This window comes from Frieseomelitta varia, unplaced genomic scaffold (genome assembly GCF_011392965.1).
Source record: "Frieseomelitta varia isolate USP_RPSP 00005682 unplaced genomic scaffold, Fvar_1.2 scaffold_541, whole genome shotgun sequence".
Taxonomy (NCBI): domain Eukaryota; kingdom Metazoa; phylum Arthropoda; class Insecta; order Hymenoptera; family Apidae; genus Frieseomelitta; species Frieseomelitta varia.
Window position 1 is genome coordinate 514,774 of NW_025110303.1, and position 20,208 is coordinate 534,981.

The 20,208-nt window shown below is 23.2% G+C and overlaps 2 protein-coding genes across 4 annotated transcripts; both read left to right on the forward strand.

Moving 5' to 3' along the window:
• Positions 1-1,597: 1,597 nt before the first annotated feature.
• Positions 1,598-4,267, forward strand: LOC122533606 (RNA polymerase I-specific transcription initiation factor RRN3). The gene is made up of 8 exons (XM_043663485.1): positions 1,598-1,761; positions 1,963-2,166; positions 2,273-2,492; positions 2,569-2,674; positions 2,797-2,949; positions 3,032-3,514; positions 3,591-3,769; positions 3,851-4,267. Exons 2-8 carry the CDS (start codon positions 1,963-1,965, stop codon positions 4,198-4,200), a joined length of 1,695 nt encoding a protein of 564 aa, XP_043519420.1. The 5' UTR covers positions 1,598-1,761; the 3' UTR covers positions 4,201-4,267.
• A 499-nt stretch (positions 4,268-4,766) lies between these two features.
• On the forward strand, positions 4,767-19,732 carry LOC122533609. 3 transcript variants are annotated; one of them, XM_043663489.1, is made up of 20 exons: positions 4,767-4,949; positions 7,367-7,757; positions 9,445-9,569; positions 9,649-9,815; positions 9,890-10,774; positions 10,852-11,006; positions 11,085-11,124; positions 11,857-12,024; positions 12,197-12,332; positions 14,806-15,006; positions 15,761-15,895; positions 15,996-16,172; positions 16,250-16,401; positions 16,488-16,570; positions 17,110-17,442; positions 17,558-17,825; positions 17,920-17,990; positions 18,079-18,298; positions 18,386-18,813; positions 19,475-19,732. In XM_043663489.1, the coding sequence occupies exons 2-20, from the start codon at positions 7,516-7,518 to the stop codon at positions 19,602-19,604; spliced, it is 4,116 nt and encodes a 1,371-aa protein (XP_043519424.1). In that variant the 5' UTR covers positions 4,767-4,949; positions 7,367-7,515; the 3' UTR covers positions 19,605-19,732. The 3 variants fall into 3 exon arrangements, with proteins under 3 accessions (XP_043519424.1, XP_043519425.1, XP_043519426.1); XM_043663490.1 differs by having other exon boundaries at positions 16,491-16,570; XM_043663491.1 differs by lacking the exon at positions 7,367-7,757.
• Positions 19,733-20,208: the final 476 nt, after the last annotated feature.

Sequence of the window (20,208 nt, forward strand, 5' to 3'; positions counted from 1 at the left end):
ATTGAATATTTATGTGTATTTAACTCTTTTAAATAATGTTTGCTATTTTAAATTGTAGATGTGTTCAATAAAATGGAAATGAATTCAAAAACAAGTCTTATCTGTATAATTTTTACTTGACGATTTCTGGACAAGTAGCTTGTTACGTTTGTTATCTCGTTCCCACCTAAAACTGACGGTTCACATCACGAGTTTACGTCCTAATATTAGATCGATTAGATCGATTAAACACTATCGACAAACGTCGATTATGTTTAAGAATCGCAATATGTACATAATTGCAAAATTTCATCACTTCATTGACATTGTAATCTCTACTAAAGTTAAAATAATTGCGTACGCGTTTCGTACAAAAATATGTCGCATAAATTAAGTAAAAATTCAGAATAAATTAATAAAATAAATTAAGAATTAGAAAAAATAAAAATTTCCTTTTTTTGACTTTTTTTAATTTTTACAAAAATAGTACGTCTTTAAATTCTGTTTGTCTATAAAACGTAAAAAATTATATCTATAATTTTCTTTTCAAGTCTTGGTTTAATTTTAAGTTGAAATTTAAGAAACTTAATTTTTTCCAGAATAAATCTAGTCTATTCTATCGATTCTATTTTTATTCAATGTTATCAGCATTGACTGAAGTTAGTCAACGATATAACTTTCTAACTTTAGTCAATGATATGTTAGTATAAGCAATTTGATTAGTTTAGTCAATTAACAAATTGTTTGAGAATACCAAATTATAAAGTAATACTAAGAATAAATTATAAACTATAAAGTATACTAAGTATAAATTTTCTTTTGAATTTAAATATTGTTAAATTTTTTTAAATTTCGGGTAAAACAATAATAAAACACTGCAAGAAAAAAAGTTTTCTTTCTATTTAAAATTTATATAATGATTTATTGCATTGAAATGTACTTAAATGTATGATATTAATTATTTATTATTATATTAATTATTTATTATTATTCTATATTAAGAACTACACATTTTTTAACAAAATTTGAAACATATTAAAATATTTACAAAAATCGTAAAAAAAAATTGAATTTCCTAAAATTTCGTAAAAGTTTAAGGAATCCTTTCAACTTTATTAATTAATAAAAAGATATGAAATTAATTATTAATTTTAAAAAATATAAAATTCCTTCTATTTTTCTGTTTAAGATACACATGTTATGAAATTTTCATTTATTACAAATTATAAAATATAAAAAATTTAAACAAAATTAAAATTAAAAACAATTAAAATTATCTGGATTGCCTTCGGTAATATTAAATATTTAGCAAGAAATTCTAATTGTTTTTTAAAAATTTTCCCATTTTTTCTAAAAAAAAGAGAACTAAAAATTTTGTTTAATATTAAAATATTTTTATGCTTTAGAAATATAGAAAAAAAGATTAAAGAAAGTTCAAGAATTTTGTCATATATTTCTAAATGTTTAATAAAACTGTAAAATTTTACAAAATAAAATTTAAGATTTCTAGTTTTATTCTTTAAAAACTTTTGAAATTGAAATGTTTCAATGATCTTCGATTCATCGAGACATTCATCGATAAAATAAGTCGATAATGTAGATACTAGATGTACTTGTCAGAAGCTATTATCCGGTCACAGGAAACACATGTAGTAAGAAAGTACGTGTGAAAGCATTTAGTGATATCTGTATAGAAATACAAGTTTAAAATGTAAACAAATGTATGACTTAAAATTATTGAAAGTATTGCCTTATTAGAAGATTATAAATTTAGTTATAAAAGTAAGTACTATCTGAAATTTTCATTGCTATATAGTATAACCTCCATACTTTTTTGCACACGTGCTTGACAGTTATAATAAAGTTAAGTATTAGTTTATTAATTTATTTTAACAGTTTCAATAGTGTGTTTTATAATTTAAAAATTTTTAATGATTTAAACGAATTGTTTTTAATGATGAATATATAATATCATTTTAACAGATGTCAGTTGTGTCTTCAAGAGTTAGTAGTGTTTCATCACTTCTAAAAGATCCTGGAATTAGATCACAACTTATTAGACAGTCTAATAGAGTATATTTGAAACTTCCAAAAAATCTTAAAAGTATTCTCTTTAATTTTGAAGCTGGTAATGGAACAAAAGATTATGAAGATTTAATATATATTTTACGAAATTCAGATATAAAGGTATTTAATAATTATTGATAACTTCTATTATTTCTATTATCATAGTTTTACCTTAATCCAATATAACTCAATTTTACTGAATTACTTTTATTATTTTTCAATTTAGGATTCAGATTTCATAGAGTTTTTATCAAACGTAAGACAATGTATATCATTACTTGGTCCTGTTCATAAAGTACTTGTAGAAACACTTCTACAAATAAAATGGACAAATCGCTCTTTAGATGTAACATCTACTTATAAAATATTTATTGAAGATTTAATTTGTATGCAAATTCATTATGCTAAAAATACTATAGACAATTTAGTTGAACAGTTTAAACCAGGTATACTTTGAGAAATTATTGTATATAAATGAGTAATAGCAAATTGAATTATAATTAATATTTTTATTTTCAATAGATGACGATGATGGTACTGAGTGGAAAATTGGAGTAAGCAAAGAAGACATTCAGAGGTTAAATCATATACATAATATTCTCCAAAGAGTTATAAAAGTTGTGCCAATGTAAGAATATCAGATTTTTTATATATTTATATTTACATTTATAAAATATGTTTTCCAAAGATTATGTGTGTAACATCAGTAAAACTAAAGAATATAATTAATTGTATAAAAATATATTTTAGGTCAAGCAAACTTTTACTACAATCTCTTGGAGCAAGGTTTCCGTATTTCATTCAGGGAATTCATACACATGAAGTTTATGTTCATGCATTAATTCAAATATTAGAATATGCACCACATTTGCGCTCTGATATTCTATCTCTAATTATTAATAGGTAATATAACGCTATAATTTAATTTTATCATTTTAGGATAAAAAATAAATTCTTTGTTGTAAGCTATTTTTATTTGTAATAGGTTAATGGTATTAGATGTAAATATACCACGGTTAGAGATAGATAATGAAGAAGAAGACTTAATGGATGATAATAGTGAATGTAACAGTACTCTTGGTAATGAGAATAATGTTGAAGAAAATAACATAACAGAAACAGATAAAATACATCCAATAGCTCATAAATTGGATGTGTGTATGGAACTAGTTCTAAAATACATGCACGACTTTTGTTTTACTAAAAAAGTTTTGCAAGTAGAATGTTTAAAAAGTCTTTATTTTGATCTATTGAAAATATTCGAAACAATAATATTACCCACTCATGCAAGTCAATATGTGCAGTATATTATATTCTATATTTGTAGTTTTAAAACTGCTGTTGTGGAGGCTTTTATAGATTGGTTATGGCGAAAGGCATCCGATCCTAATGTACCTTCTATTATACGACAGTCATCTATAGCATATATTGCTAGTTTACTGGTTACAGCAAAATTTGTTACAACTGGGTATGCTTTTGATAATATATTAAATTTATAATTAAAAAAGTTTTTATGTATTTTTATATATTTTTATTTTTATTAGGTTAGTAAAAGCTGTCCAATTAAAAATATCTCAATGGATACATGATTATATTAATATGCAAGATCATTCAAGTTATATAATGAATGAAAATAAAGAACATAGTGTATTTTATTCTGTCTGTCAAGCATTATTCCTTATAATTACTAAAAGACATAATGATTATTCTGATACAAAAAAGTGTAAGTATATCTTTTTAATTAAATAATATACATTGTTTTTAAAAAATTTTTTTTAGTGCTAAATATAATTATTATTTTCAGATATGTTACATTTACAAGAGTTGGATTTAGCAAAAATTGTAACTTGTAAATTAAATCCATTGAAAGCTTGTAATCCTGAAATTATGCATAGTTTTGCAGATATTACCCGAATGTATCAATTGGCATATTGTTATACTATAATTGAAAATAATACACGGAATCAACTTCCTCTTTTCGATAGTAAAAAAGGAACAACACCTATAATTGAAAACTTTTTTCCATTTAATTTTTATATGTTACAACGAAGTGGACAAAGGATAACTCCCATATTGCGTGATAATATTAGCAGTAGCGAACATAGAACAACTATTAAATATAGGGAAGACATTGAACATATGTCTGAATATTAAATTCAATTCTTCAAATTTAACATGCAATTTGTAATCATTTTGAATAAATGAAAAATATTTACAAAAGTAATTGTTATTCTAAATTAGACAAATGTGACTAAAATCTGATAACTTATATGAAATGTAGAATTTTTATTTAATAAAAACGTATAATTTAAATAAATTTATTATTATGCTTTTAAGTTATAAATATGTAAAACTTCATAATTATAAAAATTTTCTAATTGTATTTATATATAGTACATATAATAGTAATGAGTTCGAAACTAATTTTTAAATTCTCGAATTTGAAACTTTGTATACTTAAAGTGCTGATTTTATTTTGTAAGAATTATTTGAGAAAATTTCGTTAAAAACTTCAGAATTACAGTATTAGCTACATTCGTTGCTAAGTTTATTCACATGTGTGAATTAAGTAAAATTTTAATAATACAATTGTATTATTAAATAATAAACACAAATTAAATATACATTTTGTAAAAACTCTAATCGGCTTGACATTAAATTTCGCGCCATTAATATCTTAGAAAACCGGAGCCGGAAATTCTACTTCAGTGACGCAGTGGCGTAATCTTTGCGGTCTATCGGTTGCTTTGCGATTCTTTCACGTAAACGGTAACGTAAAATGGCGAATTGGGATTGTTATTTACTTGCGCGAAGCATAACGAAATAACTAGAATACGATCCAAAAAATATTTGTTACTGCTGAATTCGAGATTGTGTATTTATTTCTTCTTATACAAACGACTGTAAGTATCACGCTTGTCAATTTAATAAAAAATTTATAACGTGTGCACTAGACGTCGGTTCATATTCAAGTCGGTAATTCCGCATCTTTTTCAAATGAAATTGACAATAAAACTCATTTATAGGATAGCAAAATATAAATGTTATTATTATTATTATTTCATCATAATTTTTACTTAGAATAGTTGAAGTTTTGAAATAAGGTTATGATAAAATTCTCAAACAGCTTATTATCATTTACCTCGCATATTTCAATATTGAATTACAAATATATTTTATAATACATGATAATAAGTGTATTGCTAATGTACGTATTTATTTTTATTTTATAGTTTTAATTTTTTAACAAACATGAAATTCAAATCGATTCGTTTCTTCGTTTTCTAGGTTATGATTCTCTGAAATCAAATATTTCTCGTATTTAAGATGTTATTTCAAATCTTCATTTTGTATTTACAAATGACAGGAGAATAATAATATTTAACAGGAATAATTAAAATAATTTCATATAATTCGATAATAAAGATAAATTTATATTTACATATTACATTACAATATATTACTTTATTTACCAATTTTGAAAACAATTTTATTTGCCAATTGTAAAATCTCAATAATTTATTAGAAATATTCTTATCTGAATTTTAACATATTTGTATTTAAATTTACTGATAATTTCTTAACAGATATGATTGAATTATATATCTAAATCATATTTTTATTGTATTAAATAATTAGAATTTGATTGATTGTTTACAAAGTGATAACTATAAAATGTCTTGAAAAACATATTCTTATTACAATGTTGTTATTACTAACAAATATTTTTCTTATGGCTTTTGTGTATTATTTTTTTTTTATGAGTATTATATGATCTTATATATGTATATTTAAATATAAACTGTTAAATTAGTATGAATTATATGAATTCTTTGAGAATATTGATCAAAAACAAATTTAACAATTAGATGAAGTAATTCTGCGAAAAAATTTTATTTTTATTATCAATAGAATGTTTCAATTATTTATATTATTGAATATACAATGTATTACATTTAACAGGAGATATATATATATAAATATTAAGAAAGAGCAATTATATAAATAACACTATAAAATTTTTAATTGTAATTTAAACTATTAAATATTATTAATTTTTTATTATGCTTTACTATACATTACTATATTTAAGGTCTATAATTCATTACATTTTAATAATATCTTCTTTCATTGATAAACTAATCATATTTTTATTAACACATTAATCATATTCTTAATAATGTATTAATGTATACATTTAATGTGTATATTTTTATTAAACTATTTTCATTTATATGAGAATACGTATTACATGTATTATAATGGGACGTATCTCTTAATATGAAATAAAATAAATCAAAGTTTATTATCAAACATTGCATTATATAATACAGTAAAATATGTAATTTATTATTTATATAAATTTGCCCATATTCTATTTAAATAATTAAAAATTCTACAAATTCTCTTGTTTAAAATTTTGCATGCTACAATAATTTAACAGAATGCTTTTGTCTATAAGATTTATAAGAATATATACTTTACAAAAAACTATAGTTTTTTATTAAAAAGTTTTAATCAAATTTTATAAATCTTTGAAGCACATGTTGTACAACAATTTTTAAATATTTTAATTGTGTATAAAATCCAAATTATGGAAATTTATGTTTAGATTTAATTTTCAATTATGTGATTTAAAATGGTTTTAAGATTACTTGTTTTTACTTGTTATTGCAATATTTAGAAACATTATACATAGGAGACTACTTAAGAAGTTCAATTCTTTACTTTATGTCTAATATAAATAATATGACAAATAAAATATTTTTAATATGCTTCTTATATTTCTTAATATTTTTTAATATTTTGCAATTTAGTAAGATCTTGTTTTAGTTCGTAATGTAGCTATTTCAAGCATTTATTATAATATACATGAAATGAAATTAAAAAATAAATATTTTATGGAATAAATATAAAGTACTAATTAATTTTAGAAAAAAATTCATTCAATTTGAAAATAAATTACGTTTTTTAAATTATACTCATTTTGTTATTTATAACTAATATATATAATTTTTTAACTGGTTAGTTTTTAACATAGATAAAACATGTAGTATTTTTATGTAATGTAATTATTCTCTAATTTTAATTGTAAATGAAAATTTAAATAAAACAGTAATATAAATTTAAATATTTAAAACAAAACATAGAAATATGCATCCAATATACATACATATATATATATATATATTGGATATATATTAAACAGTATTAATTTAATCTGTTTTAATAATAATTTCATTTAGATTTTAAAGTTTTTTTCATATATTTTTATCATCTTTTTTTAATAAAACACAAGTAATCTTAAATTACTTTTAAGGTTTATTGTGCAGATACTAATTCATCGTTCTACAGATATAATACTAATGGATGGGTGTAATTTTATATAATAGACATTGATTTACATTGATTTTGATCTACATTGATTGACAAAAGATCATATTTGCAAGTATTTAAGTCTGAAATACTATGGCACAATATTATAATTTTGTGACCAATGCCAGTGGTACATTAACACTTGAAGACGTACAGAGAATTTGCTCTGTAGAAGGACAAAGTGTACAATTAGTTGTTGAAAACATAAATAATGGTGGTAATGGTTCTCAGCAATTTTTGACTTATACCACTGCATCACAAAACAGCGGGCAAGCGATATTTTCACAGCAAATTAATTTAGGGAGTCAAATTTCTGCAGCACAATTGGATCGAGGGTAATTTGTGCGCATGCATTTTAATTATCCAAATATTAAAGTAGCAGTGTGACATTTTCCTGTTTTTGGTTTTGTGTGTATATATGTATATACACACACAAGAATTATTAGATACTCGAGGAAAATAGGGGGTATTGGTATATAGTGCTGATTATGAAAATTAAGTAGCAGCATGTTATTAAACTGTAAAAAATATTTATCTATTTTTGCATTGTAAAAATATGTTTATAGTATGTAATATGATTCCAATTTAATATTTTAAATGAATTATTTTAATTATATACAGTTTTGTAAATGATTTATATAATTTCATGCATATAATGTATTTAGAATAAACTTAAATTTTATCAGCATTTAAATTTGTAATTATAATAGACAATAATGTCTTCCTTGATATATTAGATAAAAATACAGTCCATTAATAAAAACTTCTTAAGATTGTCTTCTAATTATATACATAGAAATATAGAATCTTAATACTCTTATAAATGTGCTTCTGTTAGTAAAATTATTAAGGATAATAATGCATTATTTACTTGTTACGCTGAAAAATAAATTTAGAATATATTACTTCAGTATATTGTACACGTGTGCCTCAAAGAAGTTTCATAATTAATTTTTAAACTGATCTAATGATGAAATATTGTATTTGGGCGATCAAATTTATGTGAGCATGTGAAATCTGGGCATATCGTGTCAGTTCCATTGTTCATTTTATAAAATAAATCACAACAAGGAAGTGTAAGTGTAATTATTTCATTCATTCATTGAATATCAAATACATTAATAATTTACTAAAATTGTGCAACGTCATATAGTTATAATCGTTTAATATAATGGGAATGTATAACTATGAAAGAATGAGTCATTTTTAAATATAAGGTATAATATACACTAATAAATCAAATATTTGAAAATAATAACAGTAATTCAATATGTTTTTAAACTTTATTTTTTAACTATTTTTCTATATATTAATGTACATAAATAATTGTATGTATACATTTTTTGCATCTTTAATTTATTTTACTTCAATTTTTCTATTGACTTATAAGCATTTATTAATTTTATAGGTTCTATAAGCGATTAACGATTCGTTAATGAACGATTAATTCACTATTTATACCATAACTATAATTATATTATCAAATTCGTTTTAAAAAATTTGTATGCAACTACTTATAATATAAATATATTAAAAAGTATCTTTGATTTATATAATCTCTTTAAAAGTATTATTACAATTTCATGATGCAAATTTTATTAAAATAAAAATTTCTTTACTTATAATATAAGTATTCTTTACTTATAATATAATATTTGTAATTTCAATAAGTATGAAATAAAAAAAATCGATTAATTTTATAGAATGCATAAAAATATACCAATGCACTCTTTTTTCCTCGTGCTTTTCATTTGTAAATATATATTTTATAAATTGATTTCATTGTTATATATAATTAACATGTTATAATTTTGATAATTAAGAAAAAAGTTTTATAAGAATTTAGTTGTGTTAGTTAAAGATAAAAACATATTTTTAATTACGACTTATTTATGTGGTATAAATATTCATCAGAAATATATTTAGTTGATTTATAAATGTATATTAATAAATCAGTCAAAGAGTAATTTGCACTACTTTCATATATTTCAACTTATTGAAATAATATATTTATACTTTCAGACAAAACGTTTTTATAATCAAAACAAATACGAATGAGTTAACTTCACCTCAAGGTATATTAAAGACTACAACAGTGAATGATAATACTATAGGTGGGAACATTGTAAACATTGTGGGTAATAAAGGTAAATTATACAATATTTTTGTAATGAATTAAATTCGAAAATTTATTGTATCAAATAAAAATATTGTTTCCTTCTTTAGGTTCTGAAACATTTTTGAGCTGTAATAATGATGGACAACAAATACAATGGATAAAAATGCAAGAAAATAGTATCAGTGTAAATGCAGTTTCAAAACAGAGTACACTGATATCAGACAAAATTCAAACTGCCAATTTAAATGAAAATCAAAATAATACTTCCTCACAAGTAAGTGTAAATAGCCAGAATACTTTTGTTATTGTATTAACTTGTGAAATAGAATAACAGTTATATATTTTTAGAATCTTTTACATGGACCTTGTGAATTATCATCAACAAATACTGAACTTGTAAAAAGAAAACCACTTAGATCATACCCAAACAAAAATCGATTATCAACAAATAGTGTACAAATAGGAACATCATCTATCGATAGGGTGAATGTAACAAATAATATTGGAACTCAAATATCAAACGCTAATGCGTCTATTAGACCATCTGCGGCATTTTGTAATAAAACAATTAGTCCCATTGGACAGAATGTGACACAAATTTCTACACAAATACATTCTCCATTGAACACAGTTTATACTAGACCTCAAGCTCCTACCTTGTCAAAAAATCCATTAAAAGTGCAACCTAAAATGGAACAAATAAGATTAAAACAAATGCAAAATCAAAGACAAGTGCAAAATGATCAAAGATTGCAAGGAAATAATATGCAAAGATTATCAAATGTTGCTTCACAATCAGTGCAAAATTCATTAAATAATCCACGGCAACAAACAACTGTAAATTCGACACAGCAGAAACAAATGTCATCATCACAGTTACAATTTCAAAAACAGACTAATTCACAAAAATCTCAATATGAATCGCCAGTATCACCTTCATCTCAAAGTGTACGTAATACTATGGATGTCGAATCTCTGGAATCTTCATCACTCAATGAAAAAGGTCCAACAAATCAACAAAGTTTTCCTTTACAAGCTGATTCAGAAAATGGTTCAACTGAAAGTATTGCTTATCTTGAAAAAGTTATTCATAATCCAACAAATACTAAAGTTCAACATCAAATACAAGGAAATACTGCAAAAATGTTAGTTATGCTTTCTAACGGCGAACAAAGATTAATTACATTCGATATACCTAATGAAGATTGTACGGTTCAAGATTTACTGGAACAGGTATTTGAATAGTTTTACTTATAAGAAATTTTATAAAAATTATTAATCAAATAATTAAAAATCATTTATATGTTTAGGCAAATATTGTATTTTGTGGAAAAACAAGTGTCTCTTTAGTTTCTGACCCTACTTTGGGTATAAATTATATTGTAGAAGCTGGACCTGGTGCAGCATCATATGATATGAGTGAAAATGATAGTTCTCAAGATACCAATTTAGATAATTCTCATAGGTAAGATTTTTATAATTCTAATTGAAATGTACATATAAGCTTAAAATATTTTCAAATAAAATATATTGAATATTTCAGTTCACCAGATGAGAACAGTAATCCTGTACAACAAAATGAGGTAAGTTATAATCTTTTATTACTAGTTTATGTATGATAATAAATAAAAAATTTGTTCATTTAATTTTTCACATTTATATTTTGTATTACAAATGTATTTTCATATTTTGATTTATAACTTTTTTTAAAAAAATTAAATAATAAAATCAATTGAGTATTTTTGAATGAAATGTACTTCAAAACTTTAAAAGTTTATAATACATACAAAATTAAATAAAAATATAAACAAAAAAAATAGTATTAAAAAATTTGTTATTCAATGAAATCATATTTTAAACATGTGAATGAATATTTTAAACATGTATTTATATTTCAAATACTATTTTTTTGCATGATATTTAAATTTTCATTATTTTATTAAATACATTATAAAATATACATATTTATAAAAGTTAAATAGAATTATTAATGGAAATAATTCTTAGGTTTTTACTATAGATTTTACTAGTTGTTATTAAATTTTATTTACATTAATTAAAACAATTAAGTGAAGAAAAGTAAAATATTAAATCATAAATACAATGCACACATTGAATTTTTAATTTCTGTTTGTAAATTTTAATAATTTTACGTTTACAATATTGCAATATATTTATTTACAATATAACAACATTTATATACAAATAAATTATATATATATATATATGAATTATTTTATTTTATATATAATAAAAATATTTACTAAATGTATATTTCATGTCTTGTACTTATTATTTGTTATATATTTTTACAGGAACCTATATACATTGAGGGAATGTTAGCTGTTTGTTCCCATTGTGGTATCAGTTCTATTGACTTTAATCGGTGTCTACGATGTAAAAGAAAATTACCCAAAGATGTAAAATCTATACCAATGACCATGGGTATGCAAGAAAAGAAAGAAACAATGCTTTCTGTTGATGTAAGGATTATAAGTTTATAAAAAAATAAATATTTTACTATAGATATAGAACGGCAAATATATTTTGAATTTTTTATAATAAAATGTGTTCAAAATTAATATAAATATTTTGACACAAATATAATTCATAATATAAATTAAAAAATTTATATTATTATTTTAATTTTTTCAGACTTTTTATAAGAAAAATAATGAACGTAATTCATCCTCAAAATTAGAAAAATTAGAGCGAGATGGATCTGTGTATAAACGTGGAAGAGGAAGAGGGAGAGGTATTTCAAGACCGAGGCCTATTCACAAAGAGCCAGGTAGAAAAAATATGATTTTATTTAAAACTATAATATTATCCAGCAAAAGTTTATATAATAGATATATAAAATAGAGAATTTAAAACATACTTGAACATCTTCGTTATATTTAAATATAACAGAAAGTAATTTTTCAAAAGGAAATATGATAATAGAAAGATTATTTTGCCCAAGATTATCAATAATTTTTTAAATGAAACCGTTTTGATTAATGTTCGATAAACAATTTTATCCTCAACAAATTTTACTTCTTTCAATTTTATTTCTTTCAATAATTTTCGATAGATCCTCACCGTCAAACTAATTTTTGATTTAGCAACATCTATTTCTTTTGTCAAGTTCAATGTTTTCATGTTTCCATGTTTCCATGTTTCCATGTTTCCATGTCTCTATATATTTAGTGTTTCCACAAATTCCATATTTCTGTACAATTAGAATGTTTCCTGTAAGTTGAGGCGTGAGTTTCTTATCTAACGCGTAAACTTATCCATTCTTATAACCAAACCATGCAATAATTTCTGAAAGCAATTCAACCATTGTTACTTTCCGATCGAATTCTTATGGCTGAACAAATCTGTCAACTCATATCTCATTGTTGGATAATCTTACCGCGAATTGCTTTGTTTATGTTTATATTACCTAAGTCTTATCTTTAGGAATGCTTGAAAAAATTTTGGATTTCAGCTTTGTCAAATACATACATATATATTGTATACTAATGTATATTGTGTATACATATACAGTATGTCCTATCTAAACATGTCTCCTTTATTTTTAATGATATGGGAAATATTTCACATAATGTATGAATAATTTTAGAAAGCGAATATTATACATAGAATAATTTTTCTTGTAAAATTATTTATTTTACAAATTTTTTTTATATCGATATTTTCTGCCAGATATGTACTTTTTTTAATTACATTATGTACATTATGTGTAAAATGCATTGAAATGTATAGATTATATGTCTGAGATAATTTTAATCTTAATCTCTATTCTAGTATCGAATCATTACAATTCGTATATTATTCTATTATCAGGATTTCAGGATTTTGTCATATTTTCCATGTTCAAGACACATGATCAAAAACCTAAATATCGTATGAAACATTTCTTATATCGTTAAAAATAAAGACATATTTAGATATTTTGATATGTTTAGACATTCAGTTTTAGCTGAAATAGCTTATATATTATAATTGAAGTTGTAAAAATATTATAATACAGATTTTCATTTATGAAATAAAAAATTATCGGTATTTTAAATTGTTATTACTTTATAAAATTGTATAACAATTCTTTTAACATCATTTTAAAACGCGATGCTTCTATTTTGATTAATTGTTTTCTTTGAAAGATGTTTTTATATCATCAGCGGGTAAGAAAGTAAAGATAGTTTTGTTTCAAAAAATGGTAAAAATTTGTAAAATCATTTAAAAATTTGTAAAATCATTTAAAAATTTTTTTCATAACTGGATTTCCTTTGATTTTGAAAATTGAAGTCTGTTTTTTATAACAAGCCTTTAAAATTGTACGATTTTTTAAATCATTCTTTTATTTTGAATATTACGGTTAAAAATATGTTATAAACATATGTATGTCATTGAGATTGGCAGAGTTGTAGCAAAAAATTGTAGTTCAAAATAAAATAGCAAAAAAGAAGAGCAAGTTTTAAGCGATGAATCTGTTTGTGAAAAATTTGTTTCAATTATTTCGGAGATGAATTTTGAGAGAGAAAATAAAAGTATCCTTACTTCCTTACCTGTTGCATCATGTAAAAATATCTTTGAAAGAAAACGAACTTAAGATTGTCAAAGTAGAGCTTTAAAATGATTGGACTGAAATTGAATTATTATACGATTTATTTTTCACGAAATTAAAATAATTTAAAATATCTATAATTTTCCCTCGGACATATGAACAATTTCGTGAGTGATTATATCTTCTTGCATCAAATGTAAATATGTATTCTTAATTTACTCATGCAATGATAACGCATGTCATTATATATCATCTATATATTTATCATATATATCATATATATTATTACTGTAGATCATATAAATAAAATTAGTATTTTGTATATCAAAATTAAAAATATTAGTTTACGTTTTAAATATTTTAGAATTATAAATTTTTTTTGGATATCTTGATCATATATTTGGTAATGTGTTTAAATAGATGATCAAATGATGTATAAAAGATAAAATTAATATCTTTCTTTTTTTTTCACTTAAATGAATAATTTTTTTATTGCTTAAGATATGAATAAAAACAATAATAATTTTGAAAAACATAAAACGAATCGCTTTTTAAAAAAATATTTCCATTATTGTATTTCCTTATATCAAATTAAATAATTTTTATTAATATAATTATTTGAAACGTTTATATACAACGAAGATTTTAAAGCAAATTTTTTTAAATGTCTTACAATATAAATAAACATCTCATGCTATTTCTTATTCAGAATGTTTGACAATATCATCTGATGAAGAGGACGAAGGCAAAATTAAAAAATCGGATAGTTCCAGTAATAATATATTTTCAAACGATAGTAATAATTTTAATGAAGAAATGGAAACCATTCTTGAAAAAGAACCAGTAATCACGAACAATTCTGTTTGTAACGCAAGTTCTGATTATGCCATGGAGACTGAAGATATTAAAGGTATCTTTACAATATGTTTCTATTTCGTTAAATTTTTATTTCAATTTTTTAACTTTTAATTTAAACAACAATTACCACTTAACATTTTCGCTAACACATATGTGACACACCAAGTGCTATCCATCATATATCTGTGATGGAGATTGCGAAGTTTTATTTTTTTTAATTGAAGATGTGTTTGTATGATTGTATCTACATACAATGACAAATCATGTCTAATCGTGTTACGATATATTCTATTTTTCTTATTTTAACTGTTTAATATTAACTCTGTTCGAGCAGTCTTATTGGAAACGTCTTTATCTTTCAATTTATTTTATTTTTCATGATTTTATTTATAATAAAATAAGATTTATTAAGATACATTGCAAAATCATAGTCATTAGTATAAAATATTCTTTTTTCGATTTCATATAGTAAACAAATAGATGTCTGTTCGGATATATATTTTAAAAAATATTATAATAAATAAGAATATATATTTAACGTATATTTTTATTTTCATCATCTTTTTATTAGATATTCCAAAAAATTTTTTAATCATTATCTTAGTACATCATATATGTATGACACCGTAGTAAGAAATGCTTTATTCTTGGCCCAGCATCACATATCTATAACACTACACACTATAAAAAACATACTACATCTATGAAAATTTGCTATTTAGATTAATTACGTATTAAGTTATATAAATTATATATGATATAATTAGTTATGTTATAAAGTGGAAGGAAACAAAAATATTTTTCAGATAATTCTCTTCAATCCCCACATACTTCTTTGTTATGTCGAACAGTAAGGATAGGTTCTTATAAATTTGTTCCTCGAGAAAGAGTAGTAATTTCACAAAGTGGAATAAGATTTGGTGTACCCTTACTAGAAGATGGTGAGTTTTTTATTAATTATAATGTGTTTATAATTGTATGTTATCTTGACACATATAATTATATTTATCATATCAAAATATTTGTGCATATTTGTTATAGATAAAACCTTCGTAGCATTAGAAGTTAAAATTCAAGAAATAGTAAAAGTTCTAATTCATTTCGGTAAAGCTATGCCAGTACTTTTCTTTTATACATCTACTAATACTGGAGCTATGATCCGTGAATTATTAGGAATGCAGGATCCAAAAGGGCCATATTATGATCCCGCTGGGAAAGGTATCAACTTTAAAATATATACATAATAAAATATATAATTTACATCAAATGAATTAAAAATGCTAATATTATTGTAGATCATACACATAAACGGATAACTTTACTGCCAGAAAAATTATCAGAAGAATCAAAAGTTGTGTTAAAATCTTTGTTTTCGCGGAGACGTTTATTAGAAGAATTAAACTCAAAAGAAGCAAATGATATTCTTATACGAGCATCGCCAAAAGATGTATGTGATATATGTTGTTGATAAGTAAAACTGCTATCAAATAATATAACAATAACATAATTTTTTACAATATTATCTTTTTTCAGAAGCTAAAACTACAAAGCTTATCTAAGAAAGAAAATCAGTCCGGAACAACAACTAATTCAAACGTCAGTGGCGGTATACAGACGTAGGAAGCAAATTTGATTATAAAATTACATTAAATAATTATATATACGTGTATTTTTTTTTTATGAAATTGTATAACAGATCGTATTGACATTTATTTTACTAATAATAGTCATAGCTAATAATCATAATTAAATTTTCTAACTGAATTTTATATTTTTTATTGTATATTTTTGTAGCTAATATTGAAAGACTTTCAAACCACTACTTCCATTATTAGTTTTAATTTTTTGCATTCCTTTGATATCGAGTGTGACTCAACATAAATTTTTATCACAGGAACTCTTATATTGAGTCACACTCGATATTTTTAAATTGCCAGTTAAATTGCTGAAAAAAAATAATTGAAAAATAATTTGGAGTGCAAAGAATTAATAATGTTAACATGTTAATATAAATAAATGTTAACTTAACGTTATAATAAATGTTAATTTAACATTGTTTTCCTTTTTATATCACAGTTTGAAACATTGTATTTTTCTTAACAACAATGTTTTTTTTATAATTATTATATTATAATGTTAAATTTTTTATTTACAGAATAACTGTATATCCACCACCACCTGCTAAAGGTGGTATAGCTATTAATACTGAAGATTATTTATGTCTTGGAGAAGATCAATTTTTAAATGACGTGATCATAGACTTTTATTTAAAATATTTGACATTGGAAGTTTTACCAGAATCTGATCAACATAGAACTCATGTATTTAGTTCATATTTTTATAAGCGATTAACAAGTCCACATGCTCAAGCAGGTGAAAGTAATATACCTCTTTCACCCGCTGCTAAGAGACATGCAAGAGTACAAAAGTGGACGAAAAACGTCAACATATTTGAAAAAGATTTCATTATTATTCCTATAAATGAACAGTAAGTACTCTGTTCTTTAATATTTTTTTTCATTTTTGCTTAATAATAAAAATATTAAATATTTCATAATAAAAATATTGTTAAATAAAATTTATTACATATAATAATATTGCAGTGCCCATTGGTTTTTGGCTATTATTTGTTTCCCTGGATTGGTAGGTAAAGTTTTTGCACAGCCTAAACGATTAGACGAAAATGATGTTCGTAAAACTGTACAAAAAAGCAAAAAGTTAAAAGAAGTAAAGCTTCAAGCTGTTACAATTGGAAGTACTACCCTTAAGCCAGTGACAACTACTGTAACTATAGATCAAGGTGATGATGGTTCAGAAAGAGATGAAGCTGAAGGCGATGATGAAGAAATGGAGATGGATAGTGAAGATGACGTAAGTGTGGTGCAAACTAATATTCTGTTTTAATTTAAATTATGATATATTATAAAAATATTGTGCTATATATTATCAATAATTTTTAATTTAGGATGAATCGGAAACCACAGAAAATCCAAAAACAGAGCAAAATATACAGCAAGAAAAGGAAACTATAAAAGTGTATGTTTTTGTATATATTTTCGAAACAAATCACATTATGTCTGAAGGACATTGTATTTATTTATATTTTTATTTCACTTTTTTATAGACCCTGCATATTGATATTTGATTCTCTTGCGGGAGCAAGTAGGGCACGTGTAGTAGCTACATTAAGAGATTACTTAAGTTGTGAATATGTTGCAAAAATGGGAAATGAAAAATTATTTTCGAAAGATACTATTAAAGGAGCATCGTTGAAAGTTCCTCAGCAATCAAACTTTACTGATTGCGGATTATATGTATTACAATATGTAGAAAGCTTCTTTAAAGTAAGTTTATTTTTTGAGTTTATATTATTAGTAAATTGCTAAACAAGATAGTATTAAAAATTATACAATAATAAATTTCTATTCCAGAATCCTATTAAAGATTATACGTTACCAATAAAGACATTGAAAAATTGGTTTGAAGAAATAGTAGTAACAAGGAAAAGGGAAGAATTATCTAAACTACTGATTAAATTAATGATCGCAGGAAAAGGAGACAGAAATATAACAATACCAACTGTAAATTTTCCTACTCAAGATGGAAAATTAAAGACTAAGGCTGAAAATAATATTGATGTAAAATCTGTTAAAACGGATGCTGAAGATAAGAAGAAACCTATATTAGATGGGGAAAATCGTATTAACAATAATATGCCAAATCAAACAGAAAATACAGAACCAACTACTGAAGCAGTTAATAGAACTACATACCAGATCATTCCGTATTCTCCGTGTACAAGTTCTAGCTCATCTGAAAGCAATTCAACAGAAATGTTGACTGAAACTAAAACTCCCAGGTAAATAAAAAAATGATTAAACTATTACTAAGTTGATAGTAATAAAATCATCAAAATTTGTTAATATATTCGAAAATTTATTCTAAGCGAAAACTATTTTACAAATTATATATTAATTTGTTTCTATTTTTAAGATATATAAAATTTATTGATATAAATCATAAATGATAAACTTGCTTCACATAGATTTAATATTTAATTATTAGATTAATGATATTAGTATTATATTTCCTGTAATATTGTGTTGTTAATGTTTAAAGATGAATTGTTCCTCCTTTTTTTGTATCATTTAATTGTACTTTTACATGATTATAAAAATTTAGGATTATAAAATATAGAATAATAAGTTAAAAAACAAACATATGTGCAATACCTTTTGTATGTAGACACTATATTTGCGTAACTGTTTTGCATGTCAGAATTTCGTTTCTAAAAAGTGCAAATTAATGTGTGAATTCAAATGAATGAATTTCACTATGAAATATTTTACTATGTGTGTGCATTATATATATATATAATTTTTGTTTTTACTTAAAATAATCTTTTGAATAAATTGTTCGTTTTCTGGTTTCATTGCAGAATATTTTGTATATATAAAAGAATTATATATACAATTCATAATTACATTTTTTTTCTTTCATAATTTTTTTTTTCATTTTAGATCATCAAGCGAAACGATGTCCTACTTAAAGTCGAAACGGATTTCCAGGTTAATGATAAAGACAGAGAATCAAGATGATGCTCAAGCGGCCAAAAAGCATAAAGGAGAGTCATTTGATTCTTGTAAATAATTGTTACTTTCTTTTTTATAATGGTAAAGTTAGTCAACATTCATAAACAAACATGAAATCATTTACCTATGTAATAAATGTAGTTAATACTTCATAAATGAATAAAAACATCCAATCATAACAATATACATTGAAAGTTTTATTTGTTTTTATAACAATTATATTTGTGTTAATTGCGAATAAATAATTATGTTGTAAAATTCTTTTTTTACTTGCACTTTGTAATCTTCAGTACTCAGAGAATGTGATATATATAACTACCTGATTAATTGACGCATACTTCCTCTCGGTTCAATTCATTAGAATGCACATCAACTGCTACATTTAATATCCTAATTTGTTAAACAGGTAAATGTTATGAAATTAAATTTATCATCGATTAGGTCAAATTATTCTTCGAAAGTTATATGAACAAAATTCGTAAGCATTAAATTAAATTTATTATCTTTAGCGTAAAAAATTTATAATTTCTATTTTCTTTGATTTTTGAAATACGAATCAAAATAGTGATACGAATAAATGAAATAAATAAATTGTTTTTACTTAATTGGAAGTAGTTATAAAATTATAAATAGTTATAAAATTATACTAATAATAATGGCAT